Source organism: Oncorhynchus clarkii, chromosome 28, assembly GCF_045791955.1.
Source record: "Oncorhynchus clarkii lewisi isolate Uvic-CL-2024 chromosome 28, UVic_Ocla_1.0, whole genome shotgun sequence".
Classification (NCBI taxonomy): Eukaryota; Metazoa; Chordata; class Actinopteri; order Salmoniformes; family Salmonidae; genus Oncorhynchus; species Oncorhynchus clarkii.
The window spans coordinates 11,902,927-11,930,616 of record NC_092174.1 but is presented as its reverse complement, the minus strand read 5'-3'; the positions used below and the strand labels follow the sequence as shown (position 1 = coordinate 11,930,616).

Here is a 27,690-nt window from a genome sequence, read left to right as displayed (position 1 = left end):
AAACATGCTTTTGGTGTTCCCCAGGAGTATCCTAGGCCCGCTCTTGTTTAGTCTCTACATTAATGACGATTCTGTTGCGTGCACTGGCGTTGAAAAACAGATGTACAGTGGCAAGAAAAAGTCTGAACTCTTTGGAATTACCTGGATTTCTGCATAAATTGGTCATAAAATTTGATCTGATCTTCATCTAAGTCCCAACAAAGGACAAACAGTCTGCTTAAACTAATAACAAACAAGCAATTATACGTTTTCATGTCTTTATTGAACACACCGTGTAAACATTCACAGTGTAGGGTGGAAAAAGTATGTGAACCCTTGGATAACTGGTTGACCCTCTTTTGGCAGCAATAATCTCAACCAAATGTTTTCTGTAGTTGCTGATCAGACCTGCACAAAGGTCTTTTGGAATTTTGGACCACTCATCTTTACAAAACTGTTTCAGTTCAGCAATATTCTTAGGATGTTTGGTGTCCGCTCTCGAGGTCGTGCCACAGCATCTCAATCGGGTTGAGGTTAGGACTCTGACTGGGCCACTCCAGAAGGCGTATTTTCATCTGTTGAAGCCATTCTGTTGTTGATTTACTTCTGTGTTTTGGGTCATTGTCCTGTTGCATCACCCAACTTCTGGTGAGCTTCAATTGGTGGACAGATAGCCTTACATTCTCCTGCAAAATGTCTTGATAAACTTGGGAATTAATTTTTCCATCGATGATAGCGAGCTGTCCAGGCCCTGATGCAGCAAAGCAGCCCCAAACCATGATGCTCCCTCCACCATACTTTACAGTTGGGATGAGTTTTTTTATGTTGGTGTGCTGTGCCTTTTTTTTCTCCACACATAGTGTTGTGTTGTGTGTTCCTTCCAAACAACTCAACTGTAGTTTCATCTGTCCACAGAATATTTTGCCAGAAGCGCTGTGGAACAACCATGTGCTCTTTTGCGCACTGTCCAAAAAAACAGTGGCTTCTTCCGTGGTGTCCTCCCCTGAACACCATTCTTGTTTAGTGCTTAACGTATCGTAGACTAGTCAGAGATGTTAGCATGTTCCAGAGATTTCTGTAAGCGTTTAGCTGACACTCTAGGAGTCTTTTTTAACCTCATTGAGCATTCTGCACTGTGCTCTTGCAGTCATCTTTGCAGGACGGCCACTCTTAGGGAGAGTAGCAACAGTGCTGAACTTTCTCCATTTATAGACAATTTGTCTTACCGTGGACTGATGAACATCAAGGCTTTTAGATATACTTTTGTAACCCTTTCCAGCTTTATGCAAGTCAACCATTCTTAATCTTATGACTTCTGAGATCGCTTTTGTTCGAGGCATGGTTCACATCAGGCAATGCTTCTTGTGAATAGCAAACTTAAATTTTGTGATTGTTTTTAATAGGGCAATCTCCAATCTCGTCTCATTGATTGGAATCCAGGTTAGCTGACTCCTATTAACTTTTGGAAAAATCATTAGCCTAATGGTTCAGATACTTTTTCCAACCTACACTGTGAATGTTTAAATGATGTATTCATATAGACAAGACAAATACAATAATTTGTGTGTTATTAGTTTAAGCACACTGTATTTGTCTATTGTTATGACTAAGATGAAGATCAGATCAAATGTTATGGCTAATTTATGCAAAAATCCAGGTAATTCCAAAGGGTTCACATTTTCTTGACACTGTATGCTGATGATACTGTGATTTATGGATTTATGTGCATGCAACAGAAAACAGCAGAGGACAGAAAGCAGACATTTACTTTTATTGCTATTTCTTTTTTTGGCTGCTCTTGTCTTTACTATCCTGAGTTCATAAGCAGGTCATTTTAATAAAAACACATCAGCTTAGTCCCTCTTTAAATTTCCTGAACTTTGTTTTGTTTTCCCAGCAGTCAGCTGAGCGTTAGACTTAGCTGGGCAGTGTCACGTACAGAACTAGTTACTGGGTCCAGGGGTAAAACAAATAACATGCTAGAGCATGTTTGAACTATCACACTGACTAGCTTCTCTTTGTCCCTCATGACCAAAAGTAATTTCATTAATCAAGCATGCAAATAGGCATTCTCTCAGTGCAGGAGGAACGTTTTTTCTATATCAACCCCATACACCACATCACCAGTGTGATTGATTAGGGCTATTGAACTTACATAACAGATTCGGCTCAATGGATGACTTCACTTCACACTATTTGATAACCCCCGGTCAGATTCAAAAAGGGCATCCCCTTTCTTTTTGTACTGACTGTTACTATACATCTTTTATGAGAAAGGAGAAGCTAAAACCAAAAGCCATTAGCAACTCTATAACCAAAGAGTAAAAAAAAATATATAGATATATTTTAGAGGTTGACCAATTAATCAGAATGGCCGATTAATTAGTGCTGATTTCAAGTTTTTATAGCAATCGGAAATCGGTTTTATCATTTTTTTAAATAAATTTTTTATACACCTTTATTTAATCTTTATTTAACTAGGCAAGTCAGTTAAGAACACATTCTTATTTTCAATGACAGCCTAGGAACGGTGGGTTGACTGCCTCGTTCAGGGACAGAATGACAGATTTTTACCTTGTCAGCTCGGGGATTCAATCATGCAACCTTACAGTTAACTAGTCCAACGCTCTAACCACCTGATTACATTGCACTCCACGAGGAGCCTGCCTGGTACGCAAATGCAGTAAGCCAAGATAAGTTGCTAGCTAGCATTAGACTTATATTATAAAAAACAATCAATCAATCATAATCACTAGTTAACTACAAATGGTTGATGATATTACTAGTTTATCTAGAATGTCCTGCGTTGCATATAATCGATGCGGTGCATATTTGTGAAAAAGGACTCTCGTTGCTCCAATGTGTACCTAACCATAAACATCCATGCCTTTCTTAAAATCAATACACAGAAGTATATATTTTGAAACCTGCATATTTAGCTAAAAGAAATCCAGGTTAGCAGGCCATATTAAACCAGGTGAAATTGTGTCACTTCTCTTGCGTTCATTGCACGCAGAGTCTGTATATGCAACAGTTTGGGCCACCTAATTTGCCAGAATTTTACATAATTATGACATAACATTGAAGGTTGTGCAATGTAACAGGAATATTTAGACTTAGGGATGCAACCTGTTAGATAAAATACGTAACGGTTCCGTATTTCACTGAATGAATAAACGTCTTGTTTTCGAGATGATAGTTTCCGGAATCGAACATATTAATGACCTAAGGCTCATATTTCTGTGTGTTGTTATGTTATAACTGAGTTTATGATTTGATAGAGCAGTCTGACTGGGCGGTGGTAGGCACCAGCAGGCTCGTAAGCATTCATTCGAACAGCACTTTCGTGCGTCTTCGCAATGCTTCAAGCATTGCGTTGTTTATGACTTCAAGCCTAGCAACTCCCGAGATTAGGCTGGTGTAACCGATGTGAAATGGCTAGCTAGTTAGCGGGGTGCGCGCTACTAGCGTTTCAAACGTCACTCGCTCTGAGACTTGGAGTGGTTGTTCCCCTTGCTCTGCATGGGTAACGCTGCTTCGTGGGTGGCTGTTGTCAATGTGTTCCTGGTTAGAGTCCAGGTAGGAGCGAGGAGAGGGACGGAAGCTATACTGTTACACTGGCAATACTAAAGTGCATATAAGAACATCCAATAGTCAAAGGTTAATGAAATACAAATGGTATAGAGATAAATAGTCCTATAATTCCTATAATAACTACAACCTAAAACTTCTTACCTGGGAAAATTGCACATATTGCACTTTTACTTTCTTCTCCAACACTTTGTTTTTGCATTATTTAAACCAAATTGAACATGTTTCATTATTTATTTGAGGCTAAATTGATTTTATTGATGTATTATATTAAGTTAAAATAAGTGTTCATTCAGGATTGTTGTAATTGTCATTATTACAAATAAATAAATGAAAGGGAAAAAAAATATCGGCCGATTGATCGGTGTCGGCTTTTTTTGGTCCTCCAATAATCGGTATCAGTATCGGCGTTGAAAAAATCATAATCGGTAGATCTCTAATATACAGTGCCTTGCGAAAGTATTCGCCCCCCTTGAACTTTGCGACCTTTTGCCACATTTCAGGCTTCAAACATAAAGATATAAAACTGTATTTTTTTGTGAAGAATCAACAACAAGTGGGACACAATCATGAAGTGGAACAACATTTATTGGATATTTCAAACTTTTTTAACAAATCAAAAACTGAAAAATTGGGCGTGCAAAATTATTCAGCCCCTTTACTTTCAGTGCAGCAAACTCTCTCCAGAAGTTCAGTGAGGATCTCTGAATGATCCAATGTTGACCTAAAAGACTAATGATGATAAATACAATCCACCTGTGTGTAATCAAGTCTCCGTATGAATGCACCTGCACTGTGATAGTCTCAGAGGTCCGTCAAAAGCGCAGAGAGCATCATGAAGAACAAGGAACACACCAGGCAGGTCCGAGATACTGTTGTGAAGAAGTTTAAAGCCGGATTTGGATACAAAAATATTTCCCAAGCTTTAAACATCCCAAGGAGCACTGTGCAAGCGATAATATTGAAATGGAAGGAGTATCAGACCACTGCAAATCTACCAAGACCTGGCCGTCCCTCTAAACTTTCAGCTCATACAAGGAGAAGACTGATCAGAGATGCAGCCAAGAGGCCCATGATCACTCTGGATGAACTGCAGAGATCTACAGCTGAGGTGGGAGACTCTGTCCATAGGACAACAATCAGTCGTATATTGCACAAATCTGGCCTTTATGGAAGAGTGGCAAGAAGAAAGCCATTTCTTAAAGATATCCATAAAAAGTGTTGTTTAAAGTTTGCCACAAGCCACCTGGGAGACACACCAAACATGTGGAAGAAGGTGCTCTGGTCAGATGAAACCAAAATTGAACTTTTTGGCAACAATGCAAAACGTTATGTTTGGCGTAAAAGCAACACAGCTGAACACACCATCCCCACTGTCAAACATGGTGGTGGCAGCATCATGGTTTGGGCCTGCTTTTCTTCAGCAGGGACAGGGAAGATGGTTAAAATTGATGGGAAGATGGATGGAGCCAAATACAGGACCATTCTGGAAGAAAACCTGATGGAGTCTGCAAAAGACCTGAGACTGGGACGGAGATTTGTCTTCCAACAAGACAATGATCCAAAACATAAAGTAAAATCTACAATGGAATGATTCAAAAATAAACATATCCAGGTGTTAGAATGGCCAAGTCAAAGTCCAGAGCTGAATCCAATCGAGAATCTGTGGAAAGAACTGAAAACTGCTGTTCACAAATGCTCTCCATCCAACCTCACTGAGCTCGAGCTGTTTTGCAAGGAGGAATGGGAAAAAATGTCAGTCTCTCGATGTGCAAAACTGATAGAGACATACCCCAAGCGACTTACAGCTGTAATCACAGCAAAAGGTGGCGCTACAAAGTATTAACTTAAGGGGGCTGAATAATTTTGCACGCCCAATTTTTCAGTTTTTGATTTGTTAAAAAAGTTTGAAATATCCAATAAATGTCGTTCCACTTCATGATTGTGTCCCACTTGTTGTTGATTCTTCACAAAAAAATACAGTTTTATATCTTTATGTTTGAAGCCTGAAATGTGGCAAAATGTCGCAAAGTTCAAGGGGGCCGAATACTTTCGCAAGGCACTGTATATACAGTGGGGAGAACAAGTATTTGATACAACCTAAAACTTCTTACCTGGGAAAATTGCACATATTGCACTTTTACTTTCTTCTCCAACACTTTGTTTTTGCATTATTTAAACCAAATTGAACATGTTTCATTATTTATTTGAGGCTAAATTGATTTTATTGATGTATTATATTAAGTTAAAATAAGTGTTCATTCAGGATTGTTGTAATTGTCATTATTACAAATAAATAAATGAAAGGGAAAAAAAATATCGGCCGATTGATCGGTGTCGGCTTTTTTTGGTCCTCCAATAAATCGGTATCAGTATCGGCGTTGAAAAAAATCATAATCGGTAGATCTCTAATATACAGTGCCTTGCGAAAGTATTCGCCCCCCTTGAACTTTGCGACCTTTTGCCACATTTCAGGCTTCAAACATAAAGATATAAAACTGTATTTTTTTGTGAAGAATCAACAACAAGTGGGACACAATCATGAAGTGGAACAACATTTATTGGATATTTCAAACTTTTTTAACAAATCAAAAACTGAAAAATTGGGCGTGCAAAATTATTCAGCCCCTTTACTTTCAGTGCAGCAAACTCTCTCCAGAAGTTCAGTGAGGATCTCTGAATGATCCAATGTTGACCTAAATGACTAATGATGATAAATACAATCCATCTGTGTGTAATCAAGTCTCCGTATAAATGCACCTGCACTGTGATAGTCTCAGAGGTCCGTCAAAAGCGCAGAGAGCATCATGAAGAACAAGGAACACACCAGGCAGGTCCGAGATACTGTTAAACTGAAGTTTAAAGCCGGATTTGGATACAAAAATATTTCCCAAGCTTTAAACATCCCAAGGAGCACTGTGCAAGCGATAATATTGAAATGGAAGGAGTATCAGACCACTGCAAATCTACCAAGACCTGGCCGTCCCTCTAAACTTTCAGCTCATACAAGGAGAAGACTGATCAGAGATGCAGCCAAGAGGCCCATGATCACTCTGGATGAACTGCAGAGATCTACAGCTGAGGTGGGAGACTCTGTCCATAGGACAACAATCAGTCGTATATTGCACAAATCTGGCCTTTATGGAAGAGTGGCAAGAAGAAAGCCATTTCTTAAAGATATCCATAAAAAGTGTTGTTTAAAGTTTGCCACAAGCCACCTGGGAGACACACCAAACATGTGGAAGAAGGTGCTCTGGTCAGATGAAACCAAAATTGAACTTTTTGGCAACAATGCAAAACGTTATGTTTGGCGTAAAAGCAACACAGCTGAACACACCATCCCCACTGTCAAACATGGTGGTGGCAGCATCATGGTTTGGGCCTGCTTTTCTTCAGCAGGGACAGGGAAGATGGTTAAAATTGATGGGAAGATGGATGGAGCCAAATACAGGACCATTCTGGAAGAAAACCTGATGGAGTCTGCAAAAGACCTGAGACTGGGACGGAGATTTGTCTTCCAACAAGACAATGATCCAAAACATAAAGTAAAATCTACAATGGAATGATTCAAAAATAAACATATCCAGGTGTTAGAATGGCCAAGTCAAAGTCCAGAGCTGAATCCAATCGAGAATCTGTGGAAAGAACTGAAAACTGCTGTTCACAAATGCTCTCCATCCAACCTCACTGAGCTCGAGCTGTTTTGCAAGGAGGAATGGGAAAAAATGTCAGTCTCTCGATGTGCAAAACTGATAGAGACATACCCCAAGCGACTTACAGCTGTAATCACAGCAAAAGGTGGCGCTACAAAGTATTAACTTAAGGGGGCTGAATCATTTTGCACGCCCAATTTTTCAGTTTTTGATTTGTTAAAAAAGTTTGAAATATCCAATAAATGTCGTTCCACTTCATGATTGTGTCCCACTTGTTGTTGATTCTTCACAAAAAAATACAGTTTTATATCTTTATGTTTGAAGCCTGAAATGTGGCAAAATGTCGCAAAGTTCAAGGGGGCCGAATACTTTCGCAAGGCACTGTATATACAGTGGGGAGAACAAGTACATTGACAAGATACAAGATACAAGATACATTGCCGATTTTGCAGGTTTTCCTACTTACAAAGCATGTAGAGGTCTGTAATTTTTATCATAGGTACACTTCAACTGTGAGAGACGGAAGCTAAAACAAAAATCCAGAAAATCACATTGTATGATTTTTTTTAAAATTATTTTTTATTATTATTTATTTGTATTCAAAAAAATTTTGACCCCTTTTTCTCCCAAATTTCGTGGTATCCAATTGTTTAGTAGCCACTATCTTGTCTCATCGCTACAACTCTCGTATGGGCTCGGGAGAGACAAAGGTTGAAAGTCATGCGTCCTCCGATACACAACCCAACCAAGCCGCACTGCTTCTTAACACAGCGCCATCCAACCCGGAAGCCAGCCGCAACAATGTGTCGGAGGAAACACTGTGCACCTGGCAACCTTGGTTAGCGCGCACTGCGCCCAGCCCGCCACAGGAGTCGCTGGTGCACGATGAGACAAGGATTTCCCTACCTGCCAAACCCTCCCTAACACGGACCTCCCGGTCGTGGCCGGTTACGACAGAGCCTGGGCGCGAACCCAGAGTCTCTGGTGGCACAGCTGCAGTACAGCGCCCTTAACCACTGCGCCACCCGGGAGGCCCATATTGTATGATTTTTAAGTAATTAATTTGCATTTTATTGCATGACATAAGTATTTGATCACCTACCAACCAGTAAGAATTGCGGCTCTCACAGACCTGTTAGTTTCCCTTTAAGAATCCCTCCTGTTCTCCATTCATTACCTGTATTAACGTCACCTGTTTGAACTCGTTACCTGTATAAAAGACACCTGTCCACACACTCAATCAAACAGACTCCAACCTCTCCACAATGGCCAAGATCAGAGAGCTGTGTAAGGACATCAGGGATAAAATTGTAGACCTGCACAAGGCTGAGATGGGCTACAGGACAATAGGCAAGCAGCTTGGTGAGAAGGCAACAACTGTTGGCGCAATTATTCAAAAATGGAAGAAGTTCAAGATGACGTTCAATCACCCTCGGTCTGGGGCTCCATGCAAGATCTCACCTCGTGGGGCATCAATGATCATGAGGAAGGTGAGGGATCAGCCCAGAACTACACGGCAGGACCTGGTCAATGACCTGAAGAGAGCTGGGACCACAGTCTCAAAGAAAACCATTAGTAACACACTATGCCATCATGGATTAAAATCCTGCAGCGCACGCAAGGTCCCCCTGCTCAAGCCAGCGCTTGTCCAGGCCCATCTGAAGTTTGCCAATGACCATCTGGATGATCCAGAGGAGGAATGGGAGAAGGTCATGTGGTCTGATGAGACAAAAATATAATTTTTTGGTCTAAACTCCACTCACCGTGTTAGGAGGAAGAAGAAGGATGAGTACAAACCCAAGAATAACCATCCCAACCGTGAAGCATGGAGGTGGAAACATCATTCTTTGGGGATGCTTTTCTGCAAAGGGGACAGGACGACTGCACCGTATTGAGGGGAGGATGGATGAGGCCATGTATTGTGAGATCTTGGCCAACAACCTCCTTCCCTCAGTAAGAGCATTGAAGATGGGTCGTGACTGGGTCTTCCAGCATGACAACGACCCAAAACACACAGCCAGGGAAACTAAGGAGTGGCTCCGTAAGAAGCATCTCAAGGTCCTGGAGTGGCCTAGCCAGTCTCCAGACCTGAACCCAATAGAAAATCTTTGGAGGGAGCTGAAAGTCCGTATTGCCCAGTGACAGCCCCGAAACCTGAAGGATCTGGAGAAGGTCTGTATGGATGAGCGGGCCAAAATCCCTGCTGCAGTGTGTGAAAACCTGGTCAAGAACTACAGGAAACGTATGATCTCTGTAATTGCAAACAAAGGTTTCTGTACCAAATATTACGTTCTGCTTTTCTGATGTATCAAATACTTATGTCATGCAATAAAATGCAAATTAATTACTTAAAAATCATACAATATGATTTTCTGTTTCTGTTTTACAGTTGAAGTGTACCTATGATTAAAATTACAGACCTCTACATGCTTTGTAAGTAGGAAAACCTGCAAAATCGTCAGTGTATCAAATACTTGTTCTCCCCACTGTATATATATATATATATATATATACACTGCTCAAAAACTAAAGGGAACACTAAAATAACACATCCTAGATCTGAATGAATGAAATATTCTTATTAAATACTTTTTTCTTTACATAGTTGAATGTGCTGACAACAAAATCACATAAAAATAAAAATTATTGCTAATTGCCTATAATTTTCACCTGTTGTCTCTTCCATTTGCACAACAGCATGTGAAATTTATTGTCAATCAGTGTTGCTTCCTAAGTGGACAGTTTGATTTCACAGAAGTGTGATTGACTTGGAGTTACATTGTGTTGTTTAAGTGCTCCCTTTATTTTTTTAAGCAGTGTATATTCTGTAACCTGTCTCCTCCCATTCACATGCTGTTGTGCAAATGGAATAGACAACAGGTGGAAATTATAGGCAATTAGCAAGACACCCCCAATAAAGGAGTGGTTCTGCAGGTGGGGACCACAGACCACTTCTCAGTTCCTATGCTTCCGGGCTGATGTTTTGGTCACTTTTGAATGCTGGCGGTGCTTTCACTCTAGTGGTAGCATGAGACGGAGTCTACAACCCACACAAGTGGCTCAGGTAGTGCAGCTCATCCAGGATGGCACATCAATGCGAGCTGTGGCAAGAAGGTTTGCTGTGTCTGTCAGCGTAGTGTCCAGAGCATGGAGGCGCTACCAGGAGACAGGCCAGTACATCAGGAGACGTGGAGGAGGCCGTAGGAGGGCAACAACCCAGCAGCAGGACCGCTACCTCCGCTTTTGTGCAAGGAGGAGCAGGAGGAGCACTGCCAGAGCCATGCAAAATTACCTCCAGCAGGCCACAAATGTGCATGTGTCTGCTCAAACGGTTAGAAACAGACTCCATGAGGGTGGTATGAGGGCCCGATGTCCACAGGTGGGGGTTGTGCTTACAGCCCAACACCGTGCAGGACGTTTGGCATTTGCCAGAGAACACCAAGATTGGCAAATTCGCCACGGGCGCCCTGTGCTCTTCACCGATGAAAGCAGGTTCACACTGAGCATGTGACAGACGTGACAGAGTCTAGAGACGTCGTGGAGAACGTTCTGCTGCCAGCATCGTCCAGCATGACCGCTTTGGCGGTGGGTCAGTCATGGTGTGGGGTGGCATTTCTTTGGGGGGCCGCACAGCCCTCCATGTGCTCGCCAGAGGTAGCCTGACTGCCATTAGGTACCGAGATGAGATCCTCAGACCCCTTGTGAGACCATATGCTGGTGCAGTTGGCCCTGGGTTCCTCCTAATGCAAGACAATGCAAGACAATGCTAGACCTCATGTGGCTGGAGTGTGTCAGCAGTTCCTTCAAGAGGAAGGCATTGATGCTATGGACAGGCCCGCCCGTTCCCCAGACCTGAATCCAATTGAGCACATCTGGGACATCATGTCTCGCTCCATCCACCAACGGCACTTTGCACCACAGACTGTCCAGGAGTTGGTGGATGCTTTAGTTCAGGTCTGGGAGGAGATCCCTCAGGAGACCATCCTCATGCCCAGGCGTTGTAGGGAGGTCATACAGGCACGTGGAGGCCACACACACTACTGAGCCTCATTTTGACTTGTTTTAAGGACATTACATCAAAGTTGGATTAGCCTGTAGTGTGGTTTTCCACTTTAATTTTGAGTGTGACTCCCTAATCCAGACCTCCATGGGTTGATAAATTTGATTTCCATTGATAATTTTTGTGTGATTTTGTTGTCAGCACATTCAACTATGTAAAGAAAAAAGTATTTAATAAGAATGTTTCATTCATTCAGATCTAGGATGTTATTTTAGTGTTCCCTTTATTTTTTTGAGCAGTGTATATATACAGTGCCTTGCGAAAGTATTCGGCCCCCTTGAACTTTGCGACCTTTTGCCACATTTCAGGCTTCAAACATAAAGATATAAAACTGTATTTTTTTGTGAAGAATCAACAACAAGTGGGACACAATCATGAAGTGGAACGACATTTATTGGATATTTCAAACTTTTTTAACAAATTTAAAAACTGAAAAATTGGACGTGCAAAATTATTCAGCCCCTTTACTTTCAGTGCAGCAAACTCTCTCCAGAAGTTCAGTGAGGATCTCTGAATGATCCAATGTTGACCTAAATGACTAATGATGATAAATACAATCCACCTGTGTGTAATCAAGTCTCCGTATAAATGCACCTGCACTGTGATAGTCTCAGAGGTCCATTAAAAGCGCAGAGAGCATCATGAAGAACAAGGAACACACCAGGCAGGTCCGAGATACTGTTTTAAAGAAGTTTAAAGACGGATTTGGATACAAAAATATTTCCCAAGCTTTAAACATCCCAAGGAGCACTGTGCAAGCGATAATATTGAAATGGAAGGAGTATCAGACCACTGCAAATCTACCAAGACCTGGCCGTCCCTCTAAACTTTCAGCTCATACAAGGAGAAGACTGACCAGAGATGCAGCCAAGAGGCCCATGATCACTCTGGATGAACTGCAGAGATCTACAGCTGAGGTGGGAGACTCTGTCCATAGGACAACAATCAGTCGTATATTGCACAAATCTGGCCTTTATGGAAGAGTGGCAAGAAGAAAGCCATTTCTTAAAGATATCCATAAAAAGTGTTGTTTAAAGTTTGCCACAAGCCACCTGGGAGACACACCAAACATGTGGAAGAAGGTGCTCTGGTCAGATGAAACCAAAATTGAACTTTTTGGCAACAATGCAAAACGTTATGTTTGGCGTAAAAGCAACACAGCTCATCACCCTGAACACACCATCCCCACTGTCAAACATGGTGGTGGCAGCATCATGGTTTGGGCCTGCTTTTCTTCAGCAGGGACAGGGGAGATGGTTAAAATTGATGGGAAGATGGATGGAGCCAAATACAGGACCATTCTGGAAGAAAACCTGATGGAGTCTGCAAAAGACCTGAGACTGGGACGGAGATTTGTCTTCCAACAAGACAATGATCCAAAACATAAAGTAAAATCTACAATGGAATGGTTCAAAAATAAACATATCCAGGTGTTAGAATGACCAAGTCAAAGTCCAGACCTGAATCCAATCGAGAATCTGTGGAAAGAACTGAAAACTGCTGTTCACAAATGCTCTCCATCCAACCTCACTGAGCTTGAACTGTTTTGCAAGGAGGAATGGGAAAAAATGTCAGTCTCTCGATGTGCAAAACTGATAGAGACATACCCCAAGCGACTTACAGCTGTAATCACAGCAAAAGGTGGCGCTACAAAGTATTAACTTAAGGGGGCTGAATAATTTTGCACGCCCAATTTTTCAGTTTTTGATTTGTTAAAAAAGTTTGAAATATCCAATAAATGTCGTTCCACTTCATGATTGTGTCCCACTTGTTGATTCTTCACAAAAAAATACAGTTTTATATCTTTATGTTTGAAGCCTGAAATGTGGCAAAAGGTCGCAAAGTTCAAGGGGGCCGAATACTTTCGCAAGGCACTGTATATATATATATATATATATATATATATATACAGTTGAAGTCGGAAGTTGATACACACTTAGGTTGGATTCATTGAAACTCATTTTTCAACCACTCCACAAATTTTGTGTTCACAATCTATAGTTTTGACAATTCGGTTAGGACATCTACTTCGTGCATGACACAAGTAATTTTCCAACAATTGTTTACAGACAGATTATTTCACTGTATCACAATTCCAATGGGTCAGAAGTTTACATACACTAAGTTGACTGTGCCTTTAAACAGCTATGAAAATACCAGAAAATGATGTCATGGCTTTAGAAGCTTCTGATAGACCAATTGACTCAACTTATGTCAATTAGAAGTGTACCTGTGGATGTATTTCAAGGCCTACCTTCAAACTCAGTGCCTCTTTGCTTGACATCATGGGAAAATCAGAAGAAATCAGCTAAGACCTCAGATCAAAAATTGTAGACCTCCACAAGTCTGGTTCATCCTTGGGAGCAATTTCCAAATTCCTGAAGGTCCCACGCTTATCTGTACAAACAATAGTATGCAAGTATAAACCCCATGGGACCAACCAGCTGTCATACCGCTCAGGATGGAGACACGTTCTGTCTCCTAGAGATGAACGTACTTTGGTGCAAGAAGTGCAAATCAATCCCAGAACAACAGCAAAGGACCTTGTGAAGATGCTGGAGGAAACAGATACAGAAGTATCATATCCACAGGAAAATGAGTCCAATATCGACATAACCTGAAAGGCCACTCAGCAAGGAAGTATCTACTGCTCCAAAACTGCCATAAACAAGCCAGACTACGGTTTGCAACTGCACATGGGGACAAAGATTTTTGGAGAAATGTCCTCGGGTCTGATGGCCATAATGACCATTGTTATGTTTGGAGGAAAAAGGGGTAGGCTTGCAAGCCAAAGAACACCATCCCAACCGTGAAGCATGGGGGTGGCAGCATCATGTTGTGGGGGTGCTTTGCTGCAGGAGGGACTGGTTCACTTCACAAAATAGATGGCGTCATGAGGAAAGAAAATTATGTGGATATATTGAAGCAATCTCAAGACATCAGTCAGGAAGTTAAATCTTGGTCGTAAATGGGTCTTCCAAATGGACAATGACCCCAAGCATACTTCCAAAGTTGTGTCAAAATGGCTTAAGGACAACAAAGTCAAGGTATTGGAGTGGCCATCACAAAGCCCTGACCTCAATCCTATAGACATTTTGTGGGCAGAACTGAAGAAGCACGTGTGAGCATTGAGGCCCACAAACCTGACTCAGTTACACCAGGTCTGTCAGGAGGCCAGAGCAACATGGCCCTGACAGAGATGGTCACCTCGCTTCATGTTCTTAGGAAACTATGCAGCATTTAGTTTTTTTATGTATTATTTCTTACACTGTTACCCCAGGAAATCTTAAGTCTTATTACATACAGCCGGGAAGAACTATTGGATATAAGAGCAAGGTCAATTTACCAACATTTGGACCACCACCCAGGACAATGGATCGGATCCCAGTAGGTGACCCAAAACAACGGCGCCGCAGAAGGGGCAGACGAGTGGTCTTCTGGTCAGGCTTCGTAGACGGGCACATCGCTCACCGCTCCCGAGTATACTACTCACCAATGTCCAGTCTCTTGACAACAAGGTAGACGAAATTCGAGCGAGGGTTGCCTTCCAGAGAGACATCAGAGATTGTAACATTCTCTGTTTCACGGAAACATGGCTCACTCGGATTACGTTAGAGTCAGTACAGCCACCGGGTTTCTTTGTGCATTGCGCCGACAGAAACAAACATCTCTCTGGAAAGAAGAAGTGCGGGGGCGTATGCCTTATGATTAACGAGTCGAGGTGTGATCATAACAACATACAGGAACTCAAGTCCTTTTGTTCACCTGACCTAGAATTCCTTACAATCAAATGCCAACCACATTCTCTACCAAGAGAATTCTCTTCGATTATAATCACATCCATGTATATCCCCCCCAAACAGACACCTCAAAGGCCCTGAAAGAACCCTGGGTCTCGACAACACCCTGTGCAACTGGGTCCTGAACTTTGTCGGGCCGCCCCCAGGTGGTGAGGGTAGGAAACAACATCTCCACCCCGCTGATCCTCAACACTGGGGCCCCACAAGGGTGAGTGCTCAGCCCCCTCCTGTACTCTCTGTTCACCCATGACTGCGTGGCCATGCACGCCTCCAACTCAATCATCAAGTTTGCAGACGACTGTCGTGTCTTTGGCTATGCCGAATTAAGTGATATGACATGCTATTCTATAAAATAATTTCTCCGTAATTAATATCACCTGATTGAGCTAATCATGTAAATGTAATTAACTAGAGAGTCGGGCGCCACAAAATAATATTTATAGAGCTGTTATCTTCCGAATAAACTCTTAAAGACCTAGTAATATTTTACATCAATAGCAGTCAATATCAATCGTCACCTTACTTCAGTCTCATCTGAAAGTTGTAAATTCTTGGTTATCTGCAAGAACCCTGGCTAACAATTTGAATCAGCAATACAAAATTGGGTTTAATCATTTATTTACTAAATGCCTAACTAATCACACATAATTACACATACACACAATTAATCATAACTTGATTACAAATTACATCATTAAGGAAAACGTCCCTAGCGGGCGGAACAGATATGACAGCTTGTTACACAAAAGAAAAGGGGCTGGGTTTAGTGAAGGAGCGGGAAGACTGAGGAACAAAGGGAAGAAGCTGGGCTTTCGTAAATACAGTATCTTATGCATTCTAAATTACCGCCCATTTGGAAAAGGAAAATGCAATAAATATTTACTCTGAGCTGCGCTTCGGTAGGTTGGTGGTAGATGGAAGGCCGTGTTGCCCAACCGAGTCCTTTGAAGAATGTCTCTGGTGGTCAAATGGATACGTTGTAGTAACGTCGTTGTGTGGTAGACGGAATACTCTGTCTGTTCCTTCCTAACCTGCGTTTGCAGCTGCGGTTGCTAACTCAACGGCTAGGGCTAGAAGGTATCACTTCTGTAGTGAATAAGAGTTCAAAGTTCATACCATTCACAACCAAAGCGCACGATGATGTTGGCTTCGTTCTGTAGTTATTATCTGAACCATTCTGACATTGGACCGTCGTCCTACATCCCCGGAACAGGAAGTTCTATTGTCGTCAAGGGCTTATATAGGAAGGGAGAGGAGGGCATGTTTGAAAAGTTTTATAGCCCATGTCCCTTCACAAGGCGGGCCACTGATTGAGCAGCCCTATCTTTTGAAAACCCACATCTCACATTTTAGAAGCTAAAATCACATTTCATCCCATCACAAATAATTTCATATTCAAACATTTAAATTGAACAACAATTCCATGTGAATCCGATAACTCTGATGTATAGACTTTCTACTGTAGAGTTTATGTCATCTGATCATTGATGAGAATGTCTCAGATGACAACCGAACTGACATCGTATTCATTAAGTACCACCGCATATGTTAAATTGTTCGGATTACCAGAATATAGTTCACCCCCCCCCCCCCCCCCCACCTTCTGATGTTTCCAGAATCTCTATGTTAACCAAGGGTTTTGCAAATGTAACCTCAGTAGGGTAGAGAGAGGAAAAAGGGGGGAAGAGGTATTTATGACTGTCATAAACCTACCCCCCAGGCCAACGTCATGACACGACATTACAGTGGTAAGCTTGGTTACCAACAATGACGAGACGGCCTACAGGGAGGAGGTGAGGGCCCTCGGAGTGTGGTGTCAGGAAAATAACCTCACACTCAACGTCAACAAAACAAAGGAGATGATCGTGGACTTCAGGAAACAGCAGAGGGAGCACCCCCCTATCCAATTGACGGGACAATAGTGGAGAAGGTGGAAAGTCTACACATCACGGACAAACAGAAATGGTCCACCCACACAGATAGCGTGGTGAAGAAGGCGCAACAGTGCCTCTTTAACCTCGGGAGGCTGAAGAAATTTGGCTTGTCACCGAAAACACTCACAAACTTTTACAGATGCACAATTGAGAGCATCCTGTCTGTCTGTATCACCAAACGACCTGCCCTCCAGGACACCTACAGCACCCGATGTCACAGGAAGGCCAAATGGATCATCAAGGACAACAACCACCCGAGCCACTGCCTGTTCACCCCGCTATCATCCAGAAGACGAGGTCAGTACAGGTGCATCAAAGCTGGGACCGAGAGACTGAAAAACAGCTCCTATTTCAAGGCCATCACACTGTTAAACAGCCTTCACTAACATTGAGTGGCTTCTGCCAACATACTGACTCAAATCTCTAGCCACTTTAATAATACAAAATTGGATGTAATAAATGTATCACTAGTCACTTTAAACAATGCCACTTTATATAATGTTTACATACCCTACATTACTCATCTCATATGTATATACTGTACTCTATACCATCTACTGTATCTTGCCTATGCCGTTCGGCCATCGCTCATCCATATATTTATATGTACATATTTTTTATTCATTCCTTTACACTTGTGTTTATAATGTAGTTGTTGTGAAATTGTTAGATTACTTGTTAGATATTACTGCACGGTCGAAACTAGAAGCACAAGCATTTCGCTACACTCGCATTAACATCTGCTAACCATGTGTATGTGACCAATAACATTTTATTTTATTTGAGGAATGGGCCAAAATTCACCCAACTTATTGTGGGAAGCTTGTGGAAGGCTACCCAAAACGTTTGACCCAAGTTATACAATTTAAAGGCAATGCTATCAAATACTAATTGAGTGTATGTAAACTTCTGACCCACTGGGAATGTGACAAAATAAATAAAAGCTTAAATAAATCATTCTCTCTACTATTATTCTGACATTTCACATTCTTAAAATACAGTGACGATCCTAACTGACCTATGACAGGGAATTTTTACTGGGATTAAATGTCAGGAATTGTGGAAAGTTTAAACTGAGTTTAAATGTATTTGGCGAAGGTGTATGTAAACTTCTGACTTCAACTGTATATATTTAGGGCTTCACTGCTACGTATGATTCAAATTGCCCAAAAAAGGTGTTGTTCTTAAAGCAGACGCCTCTTAAAATATTTACAATGTACAATAACAGAATAACATACTTTTCAGTCTGTTAAAGGCCAAATGGGGCTCTTTTTTTTATATCAATATGAAATCATTTCTGGGTAACAATTAAGAATCTTAATGTAGATTGCCATTAGATTGCAATTAAAATGAGGGAAAATAGTTTTTTCACACTTTTACAGTGTTAGTTTTATCAGCTGTTGTACAGTATGATGTGAAACACAGGCAAAACATAATTTTTACTGTGCTTGGCCTTTAAACAAAGCAAAACAATCGAATTAAGACAAATTTGCCTATTTTGTCATGTGGCCAAATTTGACTTCAAAGGTGGCTAAAACATATAAGACCAGCATATTGCGTCTTTTCTTTTGATTCCCCTTCCTGTCCTATGAAAAGATGACTCAGTATGGACCTGATAGGGTCATCTTTGTGGCTGTACCTATAAAGCATCTGGCATTATATAAAGGTCGTCCTCCTCAATGTCAGCAGGCAGCAGGCACCAGGCTACACGGCGGGTTGTTGCTGTAAATTGCGTCATCGGATGAATCACACTGCAGGTATACATCCTGGGGTTCCATAGGTGACCTGTAGAGATGGGTAGACAGGTGAGCCAACATCAGAATGTGCTTTCCCTGCACAGTTGCACCACAACAAACATGGCATATGTGTGCTCACTTTCACGTGGTCAACATTCCTCAATTTTGTTAAAAGTCCAGTGTTGAGTCATTGATACACAGCAGGATTAATACATGAAATCTAGAAAATGAAGAGTTTGCAAAAGGCAAATGAAACCTAATCAACTTCCATTTACACTCCATTTTGTTTGAACATTTCAATACAAAATCAACCCAAACGAATCATCATGTAGCCTACCTGACCTGTTTATGTTTCTGGCTGTCTTGTTGGAGTCAGTGATGTTCTCGTAGATAGAGCTATGATCAGCAGGTGGTGGTCTGACCATGGCTGTGTATTGGGAACCCTCAGACTGACGTGTTTTGACCTCTGTGCTCTTCAGTTGATTTAACTGTGACATGCTCCTCAATTTACTGTGCTGGGTGAATACCAGTGCAATCACTATTCCCAACACTATGAAGACTAGAGGCAGACCCACAGAAGAACTAGGAGAGATTGGGTCTAAGCATTCTGTGGTAGAGTTTCCAGGGAGACAAGTCCTATTAGACATCATTACCTGTAAATTACAAAATTGATGATTGGATGACAGTTTGGGGAGTTGAAATGAAGGGTAGCCTACTATACAGTGGTGTAAAGTACTTATTAAGTAGTACTTTAAAGTATTTTCACTTAAGGCGTTTTTTGGGGTGTCTGTACTTTTACTTCACTACATTCCGAAAGAAAATAATATACTTTTTACTCCATACATTTTCCCTAACCCACAAAAGCACATGTTACATTTTGACAGGAAAATTATCCAATTCACACACTTCACACAAGAGAACATCCCTGCTCATCCCTACTGCCTCTGATCTGGCGGAATCACTAAGCACAAATGCTTTGTTTGTAAATTATGTCTGAGCGTTGGAGTGTGCTCCTGGCTCCGTCAATAAAAAAGCAAGAAAATTGTGTCATCCAGTTTAAGGAATTTGAAATTATTTATACTTTTACTTTTTCAGTACTTTAAGTACATTTGAGCAATTCCATTTACTTTTGATACTTAAGTATATTTAAAACCAAATACTTTTAGACTTTTACTCAAGTAGTATTTTACTGGGTGACTCACTTTTACTTAGGTAATTTTCTATTAAGGTATCTTTACTTTTACTACATTTTGACAACTGAGTACTTTTTCCACCACTGCTACTATACATAGAAAGTCTGGTATTTAAGGCATTCAATGAATTGTGTCATATTAATGATAACTACCAAACTAACCAAACCCAGGTCATCATTGTAAAATAATCTCAATAACATATGAGCTAAATAAAGGATTTATTAAATTGAAATCAATAAAAATGATTTCATGAAAAATAAATGAATACAATGCATGTCCTAATAACATTTTGCAGTTTCCAGGCTTGTTTGAATAGGAGAGTAACCATGAGATACAAAAGATCAGTAGGTCAGAACCAATAAAAATGTGTCTTAGCAGGCCAGGGAAAGAACAGCAGTGTGGTCAACTTGGTCGATGAGTAAGAGACAATGAAGATGTTGGCGCAACTTTAAAGTTCCATTATTTCCATAGTAAAATAGTGGAACTTGGCAAATAAGTAATCGCTTAAAGGGGCAATCAGCAGTTGCAACATCCATTTTTGGACATATACATTTTATTTACCTTTATTTAACTAGGCAAGTCAGTTAAGAACAAATTTGAACAAAATCTGCCTTGTTCAGGGGCAGAACGACAGATGTGTACCTTGTCGGCTTGGGGATTTGAACTTGCAACCTTTTGGTTACTTGCCCAACGCTCTAACCACTAGGCTACCCTGTCTCCCCATAAATGAATTATATGTACCCATTGATTCTTGAAGAATATTACTTATAAATTCCTCATGAGCTTAGTCCAAACGTGGTACCATATCAGAAGCCAAAATAAGCTTGCTTTACTCCAATGTTTGTAAACAAAGTAAATGTAGACACATATTGTATAGCATAATAAACACAGTTGAAACTGTAATTTTGATATCATGGGATGGTCGGTCCTTGCATCCATAGCTCAGCCTTTGAATTTGAGTGGTTACATTTTTCCAGCCCCATCCCCCCATGTTATCCAAAAATGGTAGTGGGCTGTTATTGTTTCAACTGCTGTTTGCTGCTTTAAGATTGTCATTAAGACAGTCGTGAAGAGTGCACGGCAAAACCTATTCCCCCTCAGGAGACTAAAAAGATTTGGCATGGGTCCTCAGATCCTCAAATGGTTCTACAGCTGCACCATCAAGAGCATCCTGACGGGTTGCATCACTGCCTAGTATGGCAACTGCTCGGCCTCTGACGGCAAGGCACTACAGAGGGTAGTGAGTATGGCCCATTACATCACCGGGGCCAAGCTTCCTGTCATCCAGGACCTCTACACCAGGCTGTGTCAGATGAAGGCCCTAAAAATGTTCAAAGATTCCAATCACCCTAGTCATAGACTGTTCTCTCTGCTACCGCACGGCAAGCGGTACCAGAGGTCCAAGTCTAGGTCCAAGAGACTTCTAAACAGCTTCTACTACCTAGCCATAAGACTCCTGAACATCTAATCAAATGGCTACCCAAACTATTTGCATTGCCCCTCCCCCTCTTCTATACTGCTGCAACTCTCTGTTATTATCTATGCATAGTCACTTTAATAACGCTACCTACATGTACATATTACCTCGACACCGGTGCCCCCTGTATATGGCCTCGCTATTGTTATTTTACTGCGGCTCTTTAATTATTTGTTACTTTTTTGTAGGTATTTTCTTAAAACTGCGTTGTTGGTTAAGGGCTTGTAAGTAAGCGTTTCATGGTAAGGTTACCTGTTGTATTCGGCGCATGTGACAAATCAAATTTGATTTAATTGTATTTGAAGATTGACTGTAAATGCCTCATTGTCAATCTAGAAAATATATCACACTGCAATGAAGAGACAAGTTTGGGACTTTATTTTTTTATGTAGATTTCTCCATTAGTCTGTACCTCACCTTGAAGGTTGTACTCTACATGATTGTTGTATTGTTCACTATTCAAACAACATTGTTTTAAAGTATAGTTTAATTCACTCATATGAGCTAATAAGCAGTGAGATTGTGTGCAATTATGTTTTATGAATCATTGCTATCCAGGAATGCTTATTGAAGTGTGACAACCCAGAACACATTTGACAATAGTTTATTGTCCATAGCCTACACAATTAGATGTCATTTCCACCGGGAAATTATTTCTGCTAACTGATATTCTAGCTCTTACGCCTACTTCCATTTCATGTGACACATCTTCATTTCTCTTTTGGAAGGCTACCACATTTTAATAGATTCAAGAAATGTCTGGCAGGTTCTTCAAATGAACCTACGTACACTGAGTGTACAAATTAAGAACAGCTGCTCTTTCCATGACATAGACTAACCAGGTGAAAGCTATGACCCCTTATTGATGTCACTTCATCTATCTACTTCAATCAGTGCAGATGAAGGGGAGGAGACAGGTTAAAGAATATATATATTAGGAAGGTGTTCTTAATGTTTTGTACACTCAGTGTATACTGTGTATTGGCAGAGAGATTACAGTATATACAGTGGATTTTGAAAAATGTTGTTTATCACAAACAGAAAACCCGTATTTCTGAGGGAAGTGAAATCTCCATTTTAGTATTTATATACATGCACATTACCTGCTGATATGGTCGAATGGTACTGGAGAAGCCTTGCAAGGGAAAGACTGTCACAGCAGTTTTCAGAAGCACATTTCTGGTAAGGCTGTGTGAAATGCAAATTCAGTATCTTAGCAGATGTCATATACATCACCCGAAATGACAGAAATATCAATCTGGAAGACCAGATTGGTCTCTCGCAAGATTTCTAACAATAGTATCACACCCTGATCTGTTTCAACTGTCTTTGTGCTTGTCTCCACCCCCCTCCAGGTGTTGCCCATCTTCCTCATTATTCACAGTATTTATACCTGCATTCTCTGTTTGTCTGTTGTCAGTTTGTCTCGTCAGGTCTTACCAGTGTGTTTGCGCGGCGCCCTGCGGTCTCAAGTTAGGTTTCCCTGGTTCTGACCATGCTGCATGCCCTGACCCAGCGTATGCCTGCTGTTCTGTACCTGCCTGACTCTGACCCGTTTACGATCCTCTGCCTGTCCTGAGCCTGCCTGCTGTTCTGTATCTTATTGACTCTACCCTGGATTACGGACCTCTGCCTGCCTTTGACCTGACTTTGGCATGCCCCCTGTTTGGGTCAAAAAACATCTGTGAATCTAGCTGTCTGCATCTGGGTCTTAATCTGAGTTCTGATAAATAGAAGAGTAAAAAAGAAACATGCACAATACTCTTGATAGTTTCACTGCTCTTTAATAAGCTTTACATATCGATATGTTTTTGCTTTATCATTATGGGGTATTGTGTGTAGATTTTATTTTTATTTTTGTATTAATACATTTTAGAATAAGGCTGTAACGTAACAAAATGTGGAAAAAGTCCAGGGGTGCGAATACTTTACTAAGGCACTGAATGTACAGGGAAGCATGCTGTCTCATGCTTTGGAAATGCTTGCCATTTCTGTGTTTATGTAACCAGATAAATGTATCTGAGGAGCAGAATACAGGAATCTACTAAGACATGACATTTTCTCCATTTTAGCTAGCCTTTTCACTGAGGCTCAACTCCAAGGTTTTTTCCAGGGTTTAGTTTGCAATAAAGCATAATCCCACACACCCAGTGCCCTGGAATACAATTTCAATGGTTTCCTTGGTTACTTTACAGCCAATTTATTTCCACTACTCTGAATGGTGGGTGAAACGGCATATTGTTTCATTGTGCTTGGACTGTGCCTGTCGCTCAAAACCTCATCTTTGGCCTTAGTGTCTGTCAAAAAAAATACATTTTTGAAAGTGTTGGTACTTTCAGCATATTAGTAGTTAATTGTGTGATTTACAGTGGTTTATGTGTTTAATTCCAAGTGAGATTTATATTGCCAGTAAGCGCTCTCCTTTGAGTGGAGACATCTGGCCAGGGGCTAGTTATTAAAGACACTAGGCCTACAATAATTGGAAAGGAACGGACACACACAACCACTTTCATAGGCTCTAGCCTTCATCAGAGGAAAATAAGGGGAACAGGATAGAGTATTGTTATGCCTTGTAGGCTAAGTGGCTACAAAAGGCAAGCAAACAAGAAGAACCCAACAAACACGTTCTTTGGAGCATCTTATTTTTGTTATCCGCATACGTCTGACAAGTGGACCGTTGGTAACATGTTCAGACAAGCAACAATGAGGGTAAAATGTATAACTTAATATCACTTTTTGGTATTTCACCCATCCCTGGTGAAGAAGGTGGGGAATGCAGGCGTTCCAGATGTGCGCGTAACCTACGCCCACGCGCAAGGACGTGTGCATGCAACGTCATTGAAGGGAAAGCGGAGCAGAAGAGCGAAACATGGCGACATCAAACAATCCGCGGAAATTTAGCGAGAAAATCGCTTTACATAATCAGAAGCAGGCAGAGGAGACCGCAGCATTCGAGGAAGTGATGAAAGATTTGAGTATTACCCGAGCAGCGAGGGTAAGCTTGTCTGTTTAATTTTTTTTTTTTAACACATTTGCTGTTATTGCTGGTGAGCTGTCAAATTCAGTAATATTCGCGGCGGGCACGTAGCTTGGCCAGGGAGGTAAACAATAACAAACAGCCCCCTACGTGCCAGCTAATATTCTTGTCATGAATGGCAACCAGCAGTCTTATTATCGTATTCGTGTAGTTATTCTCAAATGGAGAGGTATCCCGACTCAAGTCCCTCCGTCTTCAAAAGTTGCACAATATAGCTCCAGTGCAAGGCAATAGCCAACTAATGTGGGGCGTGCATGCGTGTTTGACAGCCACATTTAATAGAACGTTCGTTGGTTTTTCTGATCGCACTCTAGGCGAGGAAGAAGCTTCAGATGAACAGCAATTTCTATGTATAGAAGCGTTTTGGAGAGCAGTATGTTCAGTTTAAAGATCACCAAAGACACACAGGCTAATAACCAGGTGGGAAAAGCAGTCGTGCTGTGAAACTGGGCAGACAAGTACAGTAATATGATTGACAGTGGCATATCAAAGATGAGGACAAACCCGCACAGATTATGTTGACGACAAAAACCGCATGCCGCAGGCCTCTAATGCCAGCAACATATTGCGCTATAGATCAACGTCATTTCAGTGCTTTTGGCAGTACATTTTTATACAAAATGTATACGAAATAACATTGGTGCATTTGAGAAACGTTGCCAGCAGAACCAGCGCATTTGAAATAGTTTCAAATGGGCGGGTTCTGAGATACTGTAGCAACATTGGCATCGCTCACTGACTGGTTAAATTACTGCATCCTTATTTGGATGGTACTATCCATTGAATACATTGGACAATCATCAGTGTAGTTTTAGGTTTTAATTCACAGAAAATAACACTTTCTATTGATTTCAATTGATTAATTCAGTGTTGAGGTGACATCTGTTCTTTTTCCTGAAGTGGGTGATTTATTGTGTTAGGCTGGAACCTTTGGAAGTCAAACCTGGGTGCAATTTCAACAAACACATTTGGGAAGAGTAGGTTTCACTATTTGAGGACATGCTCTAGAACTTTGGGGTGGATGTGTCCATGTGTAGTTCAGACATGCATTTATGAGCAGAATTACTGTTACCGCAGTCAGCCATGAAATCCCTAGTTTGAAAGCGATTGTTTTTCTGGAAACGGTGCACCTTTTCCCCTACATTTTCTCTCACATGGGACAGCCCCCTAGCAATTCCAGTTCTAGCCAATGAGTTTTAGCCCCTCAGCTAGCAAGATGCACACAAAGCGCTACTAGCTAAAAAGTATACAAAAGTACTGGAGAATCTCTTTTAAAATATTGCTTTTGGCCCTATAGTATAGTGATGGGGGACGAAGTCGATACAGCTACATATCGGGATATTATTTTGGACAATATATTGTATCGTATCATTTTGGCAATAACGCAATATTATTTTTGTGCTAGTGGCCTGTATACCTTCACTTTTTTACAACATTTTTATTTCCATGACTGATAACAAAAAAAACTCTCTTGACACTCTGCAGCATACGTATGGCGATCAATATAGGTTTGGAACATCGAATCGCAATAAAATAACAGTATCCAATCGCAATAAATATACAATCGTGAGAATCGTAATACATATCGTATTGACACCTAAAGTATCGTGATAATATCGTATCATGAGGTCCCAGGCAATTCCCAGCCCTAGTTATAGTATGAGGCTATAAACATAATACTTACTTTGTAACATATAGTATGCATTCATTAATAGGAAGGGCAAGTCTAATACTCAGTATTTGATAATAACTGTTGACAGTGCAGTAGGCGGTGAGCATACAAGTTCACTCAAGTAGGCACATTTACCCTATTGACTAGATTCATAAGTGGTTGGATTTGTGAAACACTGATCCCAAAATGCATGTAATCTTCTGTCAACAAAATAACAAGATGTATTCAAACTTGACTCACTATTGGGAGATTACTGTATTTTCAAAACACTGGAGAAATAGGCTTTAGAGATGTTATTAAATGATTTCCCTGCTTTAATCAATAGTGTGTGTTCGTGACCGACATGAACAGTTTGGGTACTGTCTGCGTATAGGATTAAACAACTTTGATTACCAGCTTTTCTAAACAAAATATCAAAATGACTGTCTCGTGATATTACTCAGTATCTCTAGTACATAAGAGAAATTTCTGAAATGTAAACTCAGCAAAAAAAATAAATGTCCCTTTTTCAGGACCCTGTCTTTTCAACGAAAATCCTTAAAAATCCAAATAACGTCACAGATCTTCATTATAAAGGGTTTAAACACTGTTTCCCATGCTTGTTCAATGAATAATAAACGATTAATGAACATGCACCTGTGGAACGGTCATTAAGATACTAACAGTTTACAGACGGTAGGCAAGTAAGGTCACAGTTATGAAACCTTAGGTCACTAAAGAGGCCTTTCTACTGACTCTGAAAAACACCAAAAGAAAGATGCCCAGGGTCCTTGCTCATCTGCGTGAACGTGCCTTAGGCATGCTGCAAGGAGGCATGGGGACTGCTGATGTGGCCAGGGCAATAAATTGCAATGTCCGTACTGTGAGATGCCTAAGACAGCGCTACAGGGAGGATGTGACCCTCAGGACGGACAGCTGATCGTCCTTGCAGTGGCAGACCACATGTAACAACACCTGCACAGGATCGGTACATCCGAACATCACACCTGCGGGACAGGTACAGGATGGCAACAACAACTGCCCGAGTTACACCAGGAACGCACAATCCCTCCATCAGTGCTCAGTCCGTCCGCAATAGGCTGAGAGAGGCAGGACTGGGGGCCTGTAGGCCTGTTTTAAGGAAGGTCCTCCCAAGACATCACTGGCAACAATGTCGCCTATGGGCACAAACCCACCGTCGCTGGACCAGACAGGACTGGCAAAAAGTGCTCTTCACTGACAAGTTGCGGTTTTGTCTCACCAGGGATGATGGTCGGATTTGCGTTTATCGTCGAAGGAATGAGCGTTACACCGAGGTCTGTACTCTGGAGCGGGATCGATTTGGAGGTGGAGGGTCCGTCATGGTCTGTGGCGGTATGTCACAGCATCATCGGACTGAGCTTGTTGTCATTGCAGGCAATCTCAACGCTGTGCGTTACAGGGAAGACACCCTCCTCCCTCATGTAGTACTCTTCCTGCAGGCTCATCCTGACATGACCCTCCAGCATGACAATGCCACCAGCCATACTGCTCGTTCTGTGCGTGACTTCCTGCAAGACAGTCATGTCAGTGTTCTGCC

The 27,690-nt window shown here is 41.3% G+C and overlaps 1 protein-coding gene across 4 annotated transcripts in view; it reads left to right on the top strand.

Moving 5' to 3' along the window:
* The first annotated feature begins 24,254 nt into the window (after window positions 1–24,254).
* Window positions 24,255–27,690, top strand: part of LOC139386634 (CREB regulated transcription coactivator 1a) — a 39,617-nt gene continuing 36,181 nt past the window's right edge. The window contains exon 1 of one of the 4 annotated variants that reach the window (XM_071132377.1): window positions 24,255–24,418. In XM_071132377.1, coding sequence (XP_070988478.1) covers window positions 24,293–24,418 — 126 coding nt within the window. In that variant the 5' untranslated portion in view covers window positions 24,255–24,292. The remainder of the gene's footprint in view (window positions 24,419–27,690) is intronic. The other 3 variants (XM_071132378.1, XM_071132379.1, XM_071132376.1) reach the window with 3 other exon arrangements.